General features: G+C 46.2%; 1 protein-coding gene across 1 annotated transcript in view; it reads left to right on the forward strand.

Moving 5' to 3' along the window:
* Positions 1-15,388, forward strand: part of LOC126095042 (endochitinase-like) — a 92,632-nt gene that overhangs the window by 38,572 nt on the left and 38,672 nt on the right. Inside the window, exons 3-5 of the mRNA XM_049909714.1 lie at positions 4,508-4,677; positions 7,000-7,165; positions 13,464-13,686. Of these exons, the coding sequence (XP_049765671.1) occupies positions 4,508-4,677; positions 7,000-7,165; positions 13,464-13,686 (559 nt within the window). The remainder of the gene's footprint in view (positions 1-4,507; positions 4,678-6,999; positions 7,166-13,463; positions 13,687-15,388) is intronic.

Raw genomic sequence — 15,388 nt, forward strand, 5'->3', positions numbered from 1 at the left:
CGGCAACACTTTCGCAGTCGCAAACAGCTATAGAGACACCATGGCTCGTATTTCTGCAGGGGTCTTCCAACGACTTGTTAAGTCCCTGCTACGTCGAGTTGCTGCATTACACCAGGCAAAAGGAGTCCCGAAACGATATTGGTGGTTATTCCAAGACTTTTGTAACTTCTCTCAGTGTAGTCTATGGATCATACATTCGTTTGGCCGCAGATTTCGGCAAACTCCATTTAAGTTACACTACAGCCCTCATTAGAAATAAACAGAGCAGTGTCATCATCAAAACGAAGGTTGCGCGGGGACCCTCTACTGATACGTATTACTTCTCCGTTTTCCCAATGTAAGGACTGAATATTTGTGCATGTCCGTGTTCTACATCCTTTCCAAGAGGAGAACGTAATTTTTTTATGCTTCCAAATCTTATCCCAGTACAGTTCTTAAAGTTCTGGACGCTATTGGACCCGCTGAACGTGAAATCCACCGATAGCTTCACTCGCTTTTAAGAATGGAAGAAAAAATCACACTAGGATATATGCAGGACGTCAAGCCGCCATGGAAGAGTTGTATGCGTGCCTTCTCAACAAATGTCTTCGTTTTGTCTGCTCTGTCAGCAAAACTGTTGTCCCTGAGGAACACGTTAGTACGTTGTTCTACATTTGGCTACTTCTCCTCTGTTCTTTCGAAAAACTTAAGCAAAGAACGCTCTAAGCACTCCAATTTACGGTTACTTACCTACCTAATTGTGATTGTGGCTATGCGTTCGTTTGCAGTCAGGAAGGTCTACACAATTCTTGTTTCCAAATTCCATGCTCTCTTCACTTTCACCCAAGCATAGTATCAGGGGAGAATCCTAATGCTTGCTAAATCCTAATGCTTCCTCTTTTATAATTCGGATAGTTGCGGTACAGTTCTAAAAATTAACATACGAACCTCCTTGTCAGAACTGCAACTGTGTCTGCCATTCCTGCGTAACGACTTCTTTTTTTTTGTTATTCGAAGACTGTAAACATTCCTTAGAACTCTCAGGAAAGCTAAAAATGAGCGTCGATACAATCTCACGGCTAAAGTTATTCTCAATAATTGTAGCCTACTTCATCGATCTGAAGAAATATTTCGTATTCTCAGTGCCTAAATGCATTCGTTTTCTCTTCTTTCTTTACGTATCGCTTTTTGTTTGAGTCTCACACAACAGAAGTTCTATTTATTTATCTTATGAAGACAGGAGAAAATATTAGACAACTATTTACTGTAAATATATACATTTCTATACTAAAATACGCAAACTCAGTTTCTCCAGCCAGAAACTTTTGCAGACGAATTGTGAAGATCTTCCATCGTCCCTTCGAATGCTCTGAGGAACATTCAATGTTATATGATGTAAGGTTTTGTGCACTTCGGGGCAGTCACATTGAGGGAAGGACTTCCATCCCCATTGGTGCATGAACGCTCCACATCACCCCAATCATTTCTAAACCTATTTAGCATGCACAAGTGCCGCTGTGGCCAATGAATACTTTCTGGTCGCTTCCAGGAAGTTTTAAGTAGTTGATGATGCACTTAGAAAGTTTGCTCCTGCCGTTGGCTGTTCTGGGCATCTAACATGTCGAACTGACTCTTTTGCAGCCTGATTGCTGTGCGCCACAACAATTTTCTAGACCTCAGTCGCCACGGTTCTGTTAATCATAATTTTGAATGAATTTATAATTCTGGTTTGATTTTTATTCTTGTACACAGCTGAGCAATAACTGTGATCTTCCTATGGATGCTGGTAGAATATTACCAAGAACCGGTAGCCCCTGCGTGTTTGTGGAACGAATGCACCCTGTGATAAGGCGCATTGCCTGACGAAGCTGTGTGCCAATTATTTTAGTGTGAGCACTGTTTAATAAAGTTGAACAGCAATGTTTTGCGACTATGAAAGAGCTAAAATCGATAATATGAGGACTGTGGCGTCCCAAGCAGTTCTTTTGGTGTGCATTGCTCCGAGTTTTTCATTTTAGCTGCCACATTCCAGACTTGAGTTTTGTACGTCTGGGACCCCTGTTGGATCGTACTTAGCTATTTTTGAGTGCTGCAATATTCAAGATTCTGAACTCAAAATGTGATAATAAAATTCTTCTGGGTTTGAGGCCGCATTGTCCTCTGTAAAATTCCGACGTTTCGGCGACTGTTGCAATGCGCCTTCCTCAGGGTGTATTGCTAACTGCTGGTGTTAGCAATACACCCTGAGGAAGGCGCCTTGCAACAGTCGCCAAAACGTCGGATTTTTACGGATGACAATGCGGCCTCAAACCCAGAAGAATTTTATTGACTGTGACAACGGCCGCGGAGGCCTACGTTTACACTCAAAATGTGATGTTAGATTTGCAGTTCGCCATTGCTGTACACGTCCACAGCATTTACCCCCTCTATTACTCTGCACCTGTCGCCCAGGTAGTGTTAAGAGAGCAACAACCTTTGAGATGAGACAGATCGGTCAGACGTTAAGAAGGAAAGATAACCGAAGAAGTGCTTCTCAGGTCCCTCAGTTTCGTAAGATTGGACACTCAGTATCAATTTCCCAACTGAACGTTAAGGGCATAAGCAGAGCAAAGAGTGAATGCTTATGCGAAACACTGAAAGAACATAAAATGGAACTTTCTAATCTTCTTGATGGATTAAATCCGTTGTGGGGCGCCAGTGCTTGAAACTGAATAATTGTCTTTCGTTTGCTACCTGACACACTCTACCGCTTTTCATGTGTCAACAAAATGTTTGACTACTAACGCCTCTTTTCCAATTTTATTCTGGAAAGGATCTCGAACGAGCGAGGTGGCGCAGTGGTTAGCACACTGGACTCGCATTCGGGAGGACGACAGTTCAATCCCGCGTCCGGCTATCCTGATTTAGGTTTTCCGTGATCTCCTTAAGTCGCTTCAGGCAAATGCCAGGATGGTTCCTGTGAAAGGGCGCGGACGATTTCCTTCCCTAATCCAATGAGACCGATAACCTCGCTGTTTGGTCTCCTCTCCCAAATCAACCCAACCCAAAGAATCTCGTTCTCTTACACAGCTCGTCATAATAAGAGCTGCACGCAGAAGGGCACGACCGATCCACTGAAAACTGGGTGGACATGTTGCACATTATCAGGTATGCCAGTTATTACTTTTGCACGGTTGGTCACACACTCAGTGAGTGTTAGCGGGGCTGTGACGTCGTCCCACGGTTGATTTAAGAGAGCCCCAAACAGCCATGCTACCAGTTCAGCGGCCAGAATCGATAGGGCACCACCTGAACGAGTACTATGACCAAGTGACACGTTTGACAGCAGGTTGCTTAGCTAGACGAACTACAGGCCCACATCATGGGGCTGTAGGAAGCTGTGTGTTCCAATTTCGCACTGCGCTCTACACAAATCGTACGGATACAGATATTGGCCACTGTTAACGGCCATGGATACAGGAAGGCACACATGCACGATATGTATGATCTGGACGTTTGATATGTACCACATGGAGGGATGACCGACGGATCGTGTGCCATGTGTGAACAGATCCAACAGCAACGATAGAGGCCATTCAGAGGGCTGTACTGCCTCTGTGCAACATTCCATAAGCGCTAGTATCTTTGGAAGATGGTTGCTTGATGCATACCAACCATTACGACACTTTCCATTTACACCCCCGCAGCGTTGCACCTGATGGACATAGGACCCTCCAGGTTGGTAGCATGTCATCTTTACTCACGAGTCCCACCTCGGGTTTGTAAGCGACGACCACCAGTTCCTTATTTGGAGGAGCAGTGGAGAACGCTATGAAGAGCTGGTGGTAGTCTTCCATAACACAAGCTGCCAGACTGGTGTGATGGTGTAACACGCGATATAGACGGTACCCATTCACTGTTAGCCGCATGGTACATGGAGGAGGTTCTGCAATCAGTGGCTCTGCCGTTCCTTAACACCCACACCCACGCTCTATTTCAGCAGAACGATGCTTGTCATCATTCCTCTGCCACATCCTGAGCGTTCCTTCCAGCTGTTGATTCTCTGCCATGGCCAGCCACATCGCTTGATCTTTCGCCGATCGAGAATTTGTAGAGTCCCATGGAGTGTATCAACAGGACTCCACGTCCACCCATCAATCTCCAAGAACTGAGTACTGCAGTTCAAGGAGCATGGGGTGCATCATAACAGGACTACGTCAGAGACCTTTGCAGTTCTATGCTGCGACGTCTGGGCGCCTGTATTCAAAACTACAGGGGCCTAATGCCATGCCAACACATACGTTTTGTGCTGTACAGCACAATAAAAGTTGGTCCTTTCTATGTTGAAAGTGTAATCATTTCACATATATGGTACCATCTAGTTACCTGACAACAATGATCGCAGTTTGACTCGTTATTTTGGATGCAGCTGTTTTTATGATGATCAGCGTATCTCCAATATTAATTTCGTTCTTTCTGAATCGTGTTTGTCTATTCCCAGTACGTTTCTGTCTCACACGTTCATTACATAGGGGCATGTAATTTCCAGGTGGTCATCGCCGCGGCCGCGTCACTTGCTACTTCGAGAGCTGGGCTGTGTACCGGAAGAGGTTACGGTATGGCATCGAGGACATTCCAGGAGATATGTGTACACACATCATCTATTCGTTCGTCGGGCTCAACAACGTCACGTGGGAGCTTCAAGTACTCGACGAGAAGGTAAGGTCACAGACTGCAAACTAACATACCATATGGGTAATCTCAAAATCTTCTCGCTGTCTATGTTAAATTCTTCACTTAGCTGAAGTGGTCGAAAACATAGCACCAATAGCCACGAGACTAATTTTTATCTAGAACAGTACGGGGTTACCAAAAGCCAATGATGACAGAGTTTATTTTCTGCTAGTGATTTTTGGTATGAATGTATTCAGGCACTTTAACACAGTTGTTGAAGAGGCCTCTAATGTATATTGTACCATTCATGCAGGTCAAGAACAGGAGCGAGTACAGCACCAAACTTTTTTTTCTTTTTTTCCCTGGAGCAGGATGGCAGCAACATATGCGCTGCTTTTCAGCCGAAAGACAGTAGTTATACAAAGAAGACATTTAAAATAACAGAATGGGGAAAATAGATATAAAATGGGGAACAGTACGGAAGAGAACAGACAAAAGGGGGGAGGGGTACTGTAAAATGGAGATATAAACCGTAAAAAATTAGCACACACAAAACAAAACCACACACTGGATCGTAAAAGTATCGACGGATGGCGTGGCACAACACAATCACTGACAATAACACTATGTACAAGTCCAGCACACAGCACTTGACGAACAGGTTAACAGCACTGAACGCAACACTGATGTAGTACACCGTTGACGATGAGCAAACAGAGAGGAGCTGCCAGGGGCATACAGACGAGGGAGGAGGGAAGAATGGAGGGAGGGGAGGAGAGGGGGAGAATGGAAGAACCGAGGTAGGGGAGGTGAGGGGGGAGAGAAGAAGAAGGGAGGGAGAGGAGAAGATGTGGGAGACGGGTGGGAGGGTGCGCTGAAGAGGGCCAGGGGGAAGGACGTGGGAGTGAAGCAGTCGAGGAGGGGGTGCAGGAACTCAGGGAGGGAAGGACTGAAGAGTTCCTAGATAACAGAACGCAGCAAGTCATTCTCAATGGAGAGAAGTCTTCCGCAGTAAGAGTGATTTCAGGTGTGCCGCAGGGGAGTGTCATAGGACAGTTGCTATTCACAATATACATTAATGACCTTGTGGATGACATTGGAAGTTCACTGCGGCTTTTTGCAGATGATGCTGTGGTGTATCGAGAGGTTGTAACAATGGAAAATTGTACTAAAATGTAGGAGGATCTGCAGCGAATTGACGCATGGTGCAGGGAATGGCAATTGAATCTCAATGTAGACAAGTGTAATGTGCTGCGAATACATAGAAAGATAGATCCCTTATCATTTAGCTACAAAATAGCAAGTCAGCAACTGGGAGCAGTTAATTCCATAAATTATCTGGGAGTACGCATTAGGAGTGATTTAAAATGGAATGATCATATAAAATTGATCGTCGGTAAAGCAGATGCCAGACTGAGATTCATTGGAAGAATCCTAAGAAAATGCAATCCGAAAACAAAGTAGGTAGGTTACAGTACGCTTGTTCGCCCACTGCTTGAATACTGCTCAGCAGTGTGGGATCCGTACCAGATAGGGTTGATAGAAGAGATAGAGAAGATCCAACAGAGAGCAGCGCGCTTCGTTACAGGATCATTTAGTAATCGCGAAAGCGTTACGGAGATGATAGATAAACTCCAGTGGAAGACTCTGCAGGAGAGACGCTCAGTAGCTCGGTACGGGCTTTTGTTGACGTTTCGAGAACATAACTTCACCGAGGAGTCAAGCAGTATATTGCTCCCTCCTACGTATATCTCGCGAAGAGACCATGAAGGTGAAATCAGAGAGTTTAGACCCCACACAGAAGCATACCGACAATCCTTCTTTCCACGAACAATACGAGACTGGAATAGAAGGGAGAACCGATAGAGCTACTCAGGGTACCCTCCGCCACACACCGTCAGGTGGCTTGCGGAGTATGGGTGTAGATGTAGATGTAGTTGAAGGAGAAAAATCTGCTCTGGGAGAAGGAGGAGAGTGGAAAAAAGAGGGCCCAAGGGGGGGGGGGGGAGGCAACAAGCCCAGGTTACAGTTGGAAGGAAGGGTATACGTCATGGTGAAGTTCAAGATATGGGAGGGGGAGGTGCTGGAAATTGCCCTGATGATGGAGGTTGTGGAGGTGGAAGAGGGAGGGATACAGCGATCGACGCGCGGCAACGGGTGGGGGGTGGAATCACCAAACTTTGTGGAACATGGTATTTAGATTAGTCTCACACTGTGAAATCATTTGCTACAGAAACCCCTCAGTTTTCCGTTGTAAAATCAGGAAAGCTCTGGACGTCATTGCAATTGAAATGGCGAATAGCACTAAGTGAAAGTGCTGCCTGCATTTCTCCGCACTTCCCAAAGCGGCTGCTTGTCTGCCAACAGCTGGACGTGCAAGATGGCGGCTTTGAGAACTTCACGGCGCTGAGGCAGGAGTTTCCCGGCGTGCGGCTGCAGGTGGCGCTGGGCGGTTGGGCGGAGGGCGGCCACAACTACTCGGCCATGGTCGGCGACCCCGCCAGGAGGGCCAGCCTCGTGCGCAGCGCCGTCGGTGAGCCGTTCTGAGTCTCTCCTCGCTTTACTTCTGCCGTCTTCCTTCAAATGAAGTCGCAGCCCATCGTTGGCAACTGCGGGATGAGAGCATTCCACTACCTGATACCACTACCTACTTGTTTTGTAGTCATGCGAGGCTAGTCCAGAAAGTAACTACCTGTTGTACACTCCCTCCATGCAAATGATATCTTATCCAAAGTCGAATGGTTTCCTTGACATAATGTCCCAAAAAGGGAGGTGGAGGGTTGGGGAATGAGAATCAGAGAATGGACTGAATTGTGATGTAGTTAAAGGAGACAAGCACACTATCTGATCAAAAGTATCCGGACGTCTCTTTGTAACGCAGAACTGACTGCTAGGTTGAGAGGTGGACCAACAAGTGTGAAAAGTTACGGGGAGTACTGTATTGTCAGTAGAGAAGCGGTAAGTGCAGAATGGGGTGGTCAGCAGAGCTCAGTACCTTCAGACGAGGATTAGTCACTGGATATCGACTGAGTAGCAGATCTATCATGGGCAATTCAACCGTTGTAAAGCTGCCCAAGACGACACTTGGTGATGTTACTGCGAAGTGAGAACGCGAAGGGACTAAGACCAGACAGATTCCATACACTGACTGACAGGGGCAGGCGAGCGTGCGGAGGTGGTTGTAAAAAAAAAATCGCGTGAAATCACTGGAAGGAAGCCAAACGTTTGTGAAGTCAAGGATAAGCGACGCCTGAAGTGGTGTGAAGAGTTCCGCACATGAATAATGGATGACTCGAAACGAGTGATGTGATGAATCACGCTATAACCTGTGCGAATCCGATGGAAGGGTTCGGGTTTGGCTCTGAGCACTATGGGACTTAACAGCTGTGGTCATCAGTCCCCTAGAACTTAGAACTACTTAAACCTAAGGACATCACACACATCCATGCCCGAGGCAGAATTCGAACCTGCGACCGTAGCAGTCGCACGGTTCCGGCCTGCGCGCCTAGAACCGCGAGACCACCGCGGCTGGCGGTTCGGGTTTAGCAAAGGCCTAGTGAAAGTTACCTTACATCACGAATAGAGCGAACAGTTTAGTGTCGATGAGTGGGAGGAGTATGAGGGCGTTTTTCGTGGTTAAGGTGTGCTCCACTTATTGCGTTTAGTAAAACGCTTAAGTAGAAGGATATGAGCACATTTTACAGCATCTTGTATTGAATACAATAGAGGAATAGTTTGGAGGCGATGATTTGTTAGTGAACATGTAAGGTGGCTATAATTTCACACCTTACAAGCACTCATCTACATACTTCTCCGTCATTTATAACCGGAATTAGGTATCATTTGGTAGGTATAAATGAATATTTAAAGAAGACTGACATTGTCACGTACACCTTGTAAATAGTTGTTAACGCTTATTGCATGAAAGGTGATGGAGTGTCTTTATTATCAGAATTGCATAATGCATGATTGCCTATACTAGTAGAGGTTGGAACGCCAGTGGAAATGAAACGGCGGGCGCAAATCAAGCCCTGGGTGGAAAAGCCCGCACAGGAGTATTAGTCCTGCTTGACACAGGAAGCAGCCAAGACGGACGATCGGTGCACCTGAGCGCTGAAGCATAATACAGCGGTCGGTGGTCGGCCGGTTTGTAGCCGGAAGGATAACTGGATAATACTTCGGAAACTCTGAAAAATCTTGGACGCAGCAGAGAGGATCGAGGGAGCGTTACCTCAGAAATCACGCAGGCTGGGTTGTTTCCGAGGGTATTTACTCTGCGAAGCGTACCATTGTCTGTATTTCTAATTAACGGTGGTAGGTATTTCCTCGCAAACTTTCCGCGCTGGACGACAAAAGACAAAAATATGGTTGGTCGGTGTTCAGAAGAATGTGTAGAGAGGGAGAATATTCCGTGGTTTCGAGAATATGATTCGCTTTCTGCAGTTATGAGGGAGGGGAGCCGAGCTTTGCTGGGAAGCCAGTCGTGGAGAGAAGGTAGTCTTCTGTTTTGGGTGTCCGTGTTTGGCGGTCGCTCAGTACCAGCTTTTGTTGGCACAGACGGACTTGCTGTCTTTGTTCTCAGGAGATTTTATAGTTAGAACGGTTAGGCACTGTACTGTTGCGAACTTATACGATTCTGGACTTCGCCTCCAGGTAGGGAGTCGTCATTGAGTAAGCAGCGTTCAGTGATTGAGAGCACTTCTTCTGCCTATACTCACGTTGAGACGTTATCTGAACTCCGTCCTTGTGGCTGGGAGTTCGCGTTTCTCGTCTGTAGAACACAGAGAGGAGAAGGCAGTATTAGATTATACTAGGCAGAGGACCGTCTTCTGCCATCCTAGTGTTTGAATCAAGTTTTTTTATATATTTTGTGGCTGGAGTTCTTCCATTGTCGCAGACGTTTACGAGAACCGTCACTCTGACGCACTGGAAGCAGTACATATGGTGATATTGCTATTTGCTTCGGCTTATTAGGGCCATAAAGCCAAACAGCTGTGGTCACATAAATTTTATTTCCACTGAGGTTGCACACCACTGGAGATCATCTTTGAAAGTAGTGTCTTCTAGTGTTTGGTACCTAGGTGACGTCAGTCAACTTGCGTTATTTGCATTACATTGCGTAGCCATAAAAAGGGGCAGATTTGGGAAATTCATCAATGATATTAATTAGGAAATCCATTTGTATCTCTTTATGTACATTGTACATTGATATATAAACATTTGTAATATATAAAGGGGTTTATTCCACAATAAATGTATAAGCAGAAACAGCATTTATCATTTGTAGTTACTAGTTCCCTTAATTATTCATTTATGTTTATGTTGTAATTCATATGTTAAAGAGCAAGAAGGAGGAGATAATAACACCCTTAAGAGATCCTAAGATCTGCTTCAGGGAATAGACAGACAGAGCCAAATCTTCATTTTCGCGTTCAGTATTTTCCGTAGCGCACATTCATTTTACACCCGCCTGGAGTAGCAGCTTGGAAACATGACGACATGAAATTCTCTTGCATTCTTTCTGCTTGGGTCTTTCCTTCTTCTTGTATGTAGGAGGGAAAACGTTAGCAACGACTTTCTCTTTCCCTGAGTAGAATATTATTTGAAGGCCAGAGCCAAACACGTTAATCTTCAATGTAAGATTTTGTATATAGTCGGAAAGGAGAGGGCCCTTAAGGCTGACTTAAGGCTACTTTCTCGTTCATAGCATGCGATTCATATTACCTGGCGACACCACATTTCCACATTTCTGCTGATACACACACACTCAATTCTCGATGATCCTGTGCTGGTTGCATAGCAATTGACAATTGATGATGTTGTTCGGTCAACTTGAGAACAGGTACGGGTCGTCTTCTACGGAGCACCATGGTTAACAAGGTGCAATGAACGGTGTGCTCCGAAACATTTTTGTCTCCACGAGCATTTTACTCTGTCGCTACAACTGCCACATATCAACCCCTGTCCTTTTCTAGAGAGGGGGCGAGCCTCCGACTACACGGTCTTTGATGAAGCGCAGACATCTAACACCTTGCCTCCAGCGCATGGTTTCTCCGCCCTTCAACCACTTATCTTAGGTGCTCATGGCAGTAGAATGCGAAAGGCTAGCTTCGCCAATTCCGAGAGTCTTTTTACTAGGTACCGGGACATTACAAATTGCATTTTTCTTGAAGTAATGTATATCAGTGCATTTTTTCCCATTTCGTGCCATATTGGCCCTGGAATGATTCTCTATCCGCCCCTCCTCTGCTTATATACTATCCTTACCGCACCATATGCCTCCAACGCCTGCAGGCGACATTCAGTCTCACAGTGGGCAGTGGTCATAAAGTAAAGTGATGCACATTTTTTCAAGCACCAAGTACACTGTCGGAAAAAAGTTGCAGCACCAAGAAGGAATTGTGCGACGTAAACGGAAGTTGGTAGGCGTGTTTCTACATCTGAAAGCTGATGTCTGTCCTATTAAAGGACCAGTGACACAACGAACTTTTACAAATCGGTTACTTCAAGGACTGCTCCGAGCCAGACGCCCTGTAGCGTGCATTCCACTGAACTCAAACCACTGCCATTTGCGATTTCAATGGCGTCAAGCGAGAGATAATTGGAGAGCAGGGTGGAGGTCTGCTGTGTTTTATGTTGAAAGCTGGTTCTGCGTCGGTGCCAGTGATGGCTATGTGTTGGTTAGGAGGAGGCCAAGAAAGGGCCTGCAGCCAACCTGTTTCTGCTCTAGTCGTACTGGACATATATCTGAAATTATGGTTTGGAGTGCAGTTTCATCTGACACCAGGGGCATTCTCATGATAATGCCACGCATCCTGACTGCAAATTTGTACATCAGTCTGGTGATTAGACCTGTTGTTCTGCCATTCATGAACAGCATTCCACGGCGTGTTTTCCAACGTTCTGTCACATACCGTTGTGGACATGTTACCTTGACTTGCTCTATTACCAGATCTGTCTCCAGTCGCGCATGTATGGGACATCATCATTGGACGACAACTCCAGCGTCATCCACAAACGGTATTAACCGTCTCTGTATTTACTGACCAAGTGCTCAGGTATGGAACTCCATCCCAAACTGACATTCAGCACCTGTACTACAGCCCAATGCATGCACGTTTGCATGTTTGCAGTCAACGTTCTGGCGTTTACATCGGTTATTAATGCACCAGCATTTCACATTTGCAATGGTTTATATTGCACCTACATTAACTTGTGGTCTTACAATGCAATCACTAAATACACTCATGCTCATAAATTAAGGATAATTGCAGAATGTGGTGCCACACAACGTGGCTCTACACAAAACTGGCGCTAATAGCATAGGCACATAGGGAACACACATGACACAGATCTGTAAGTCCACGGTATTGGTGATAAGTTGGGAAAACCGTCCCGAAACACATGTGTTACAAAACGCCACTGTTTCCTGCGCATGTACCCCGAAATCAATATGGGATATGATCACCATGCACACGTACACAGGCCGCACAACAGGTGGTCGAACAGCTGCTGGGGTATAGCCTCCCATTCTTGCACCAGTGCCTATCAGAGCTCCTGAAGTGTCGTGGTCCTTTGAAGACGTGCAGCGATACGTCGACCGAGAGCATCCCAGACGTGCTCCATGGAGTTTAGGTTTGAAGAACAGGCAGGCCACTCCATTCGCCTGATATCTTCTGTTTCAAGGTACTCCTCCACGATGGCAGCTCGGTGGGTCCGTGCGTTATCATCCATCAGGAGGTAAGTGGGGCCCACTTCACCCCTGAAAAGGCGGACATGCTGGTGCAAAATGACGTCCCGGTACACCTGACCTGTTACAGTACCTCTGTCAAAGACATGCAGGGATGTACGTGCGCCAATCACAATCCCACTCCACACCATCAAACCACGACCTCCATACAGGTCCCTTTCAAGACATTCAGGGGTTGGTATCTGGTTCCTGGTTCACGCCAGATGAAAACCCGGCGAGAATCACTGTTTAGACTATACCTGGACTCGTCCGTGAACATAACCTGGGACCTCTGTTCCAATGACTATGTACTGTGTTCTTGACACCAGGCTTTACAGGCTCTCCTGTGAACAGGGGTCAGTGGAATGCACCTTGCAGGTTTCCAGGCGAATAAACCATGTCTGTTCAGTCGTCTGTAGACTGTGTGTCTGGAGACAACTGTTCCAGAGGCTGCGGTAAGGTCCCGAGCAAGACTACCTGCAGTACTCAGTGGCCGTCTGCGGGCACTGATGGTGAGATATCGGTCTTGTGGTGTTGTACACGGTGCACGTCCAGTACTGTAGCGCCTGGATACGTTTCCTGTCTGCTGGAATCGTTGCCATAATCTTGAGATCACACTTTGTGGCACTGAGGGACCGTGCTACGACCTGCTGTATTTGACCAGCCTCCAGTCTAGTATTCTACCCCTCACAACGTCATCAATATGTGGTCTTTGAGCCATTTTCAACACAAATTCACCATTGGCACGTCTGAAAACGTCTGCACACTTACTCGCTGCACCGTACTCTGACATGCACCAACACACCTCTGCGTATGTGGACTGCTGCCAGCGCCACCGTGCGACGACCGCAGGTCAAATGTACCGCATGGTCATACGCCGAGGTGATTTAAACCCGCAAACCGCCCACCAGAGCGTTGTCTCACCATGTCTCAGCATTATCCTTAATTTATGAGCATGAGTGAATATTGCCTACACAAATGTATTCCCGAAATTACGTTACTCCTCATCAGTCAGTTTTTGATGTTGCGATTTTTTTTCCTGTCAGTGTATTTCGACGAATCTATGCGGTTCAGTTTTTGAGATGTACGCATGTTGTTTCAGCTTTCCTGCACAGGTACGGCTTCGACGGCTTCGACGTGGACTGGGAGTACCCGGGCAATGCGCCACGAGGAGGAGTGCCAGAGGACAAAGACGACTTCCTGTGCTTCATGCAGGAGCTGCGGGCCGCCTTCGACGCGGAGGGTCTGGGCTGGGAGCTGACCATGGCGGTGCCACTCACCGAGGACAAACTCCGCGACGGCTTCCACGTGCCACAGCTCTGCAGGTTCTCTTACTCTCCTCTGCTTTCAGGCTTAGTACCCCGCTGGCCGTCAAAACTGAAGCACCATGAAGGTGGCACGCAACAAACGTCAAACTGACATGTAGCGTACTACTTGCTTGGAAATGCAAACGATCAGCATTTCAGCACACCCTTACTAACCAGACACGCGTAACGCCATCGAGCCGGCCGCTATGACCGAGCGGTTCTAGGCGGTTCTTCGGGCATGGATGTGTGTGATGTCCTTAGGTTAGTTAGGTTCAAGTAATTCTAAGTCGGGGACTAATGACCTCAGATGTTAAGTCCCATAGTGCTTAGAGCCATTTGATCAATTTGAACGCCATCGGCACTGCCTGTGTACGGCAAGATTACGCAGCTGTTTTCTCATTCAACAATAGCATTTCAGTATCAGACGATTTGGTTGTGCTTCTTGTAATGTGAAATGTCGGCCAGCATATGCCACAAGCCGACAGATGCAGTTTGCTTCTCGCGACTCTCGTGCGAGTATACACCGAGATCTGAAATCATGGGATAGCGATATCCACATATACAGATGGGAGCAGTATCGCGTACACATTGTACAAAATGGCAGTTCATTGATGGAGCTGTCATTTGTACTCAACTGATTCCTGTGAAAAGGTTTTCGACGTGATTATGGCTGCACGACGGGAATTAACAGACTATGATCGCGGAATGGTAGTAAGAGCTAGACGCATGGGTCATTCCGTCCTGAAAGGAAGCGCAGCAAGTCGTCCGAAACGTCGGCAATTTAGTTGCTTTAGTGTTTTATAATGCATGGCCTAATAGCCAGGCAATTTAGTTGCTTTAGTGTTTTATAATGCATGGCCTAATAGCCAAAATGATTTCATTCAAAACAAAACGGCTGTATTTGCACGACTTACTGGTGTTGCAGTTTTAATGGCCACTATACGTTTTACGTTATTGGAAGACCTCGTTACGTACAGTTCATAGTGCAGCACAAGCTATCCATGGGAGTGCTTCGTTTCACTGATCCATCACACATGGTATATCGTGATTTTCGTTGGACAACTGATAGCAAGTAAAAAGTTGCATTTTCATTCGTAATTACTAATAAATTATCTCATAAACATGCAACAGAAGAAGACTGTAATGCCAAAAACTAATGTCTTGCACAAAATGAAAGTAAATGAATGCATCAACTATTTATTTTTAAAAAATTATTCAATGTGTACAACTTTGCTTCCGCCGTTTGCCGATAGGTGGAGACAACGGTAAGTAGCGGTTGAAGGAAACAGATCACAGACGTCAGCCAGTTAGCTTGGACCTCCGTCAACATAACCTCATTCAAACATTAGTCGATTTGTGTTTGCATCATAAAGTTGTTCTTGATTCAAAATGTCAGTTTACGAGCCTAGTTCTCGTCATTTGCGGGAGGTGTTACTGTTTTGTTTCAATATGAAGAAAATAGCGGCTGAGTCTCATCGAATGCTCTCAAGTACGTATAGTAAGGACGCTATTGGTGAAAGAACGTGTCGTGGGTGGTTTCAACGCTTCAAGAACGGTGATTTTAACGTTGTAGACCGGCATAGTGGTGGAAGAGAGAATGTTTTCGAAGATGCAGAATTGGAGACATTGCTGAGTGACGACCCGCGTCAAACTCGAGAAAAATTGGCGCGATTAGTGGGAGTGACACAACAAGCCATTTCAAAACGTGTCAGGGCTATGG

This window comes from Schistocerca cancellata, chromosome 8, assembly GCF_023864275.1.
Source record: "Schistocerca cancellata isolate TAMUIC-IGC-003103 chromosome 8, iqSchCanc2.1, whole genome shotgun sequence".
Classification (NCBI taxonomy): domain Eukaryota; kingdom Metazoa; phylum Arthropoda; class Insecta; order Orthoptera; family Acrididae; genus Schistocerca; species Schistocerca cancellata.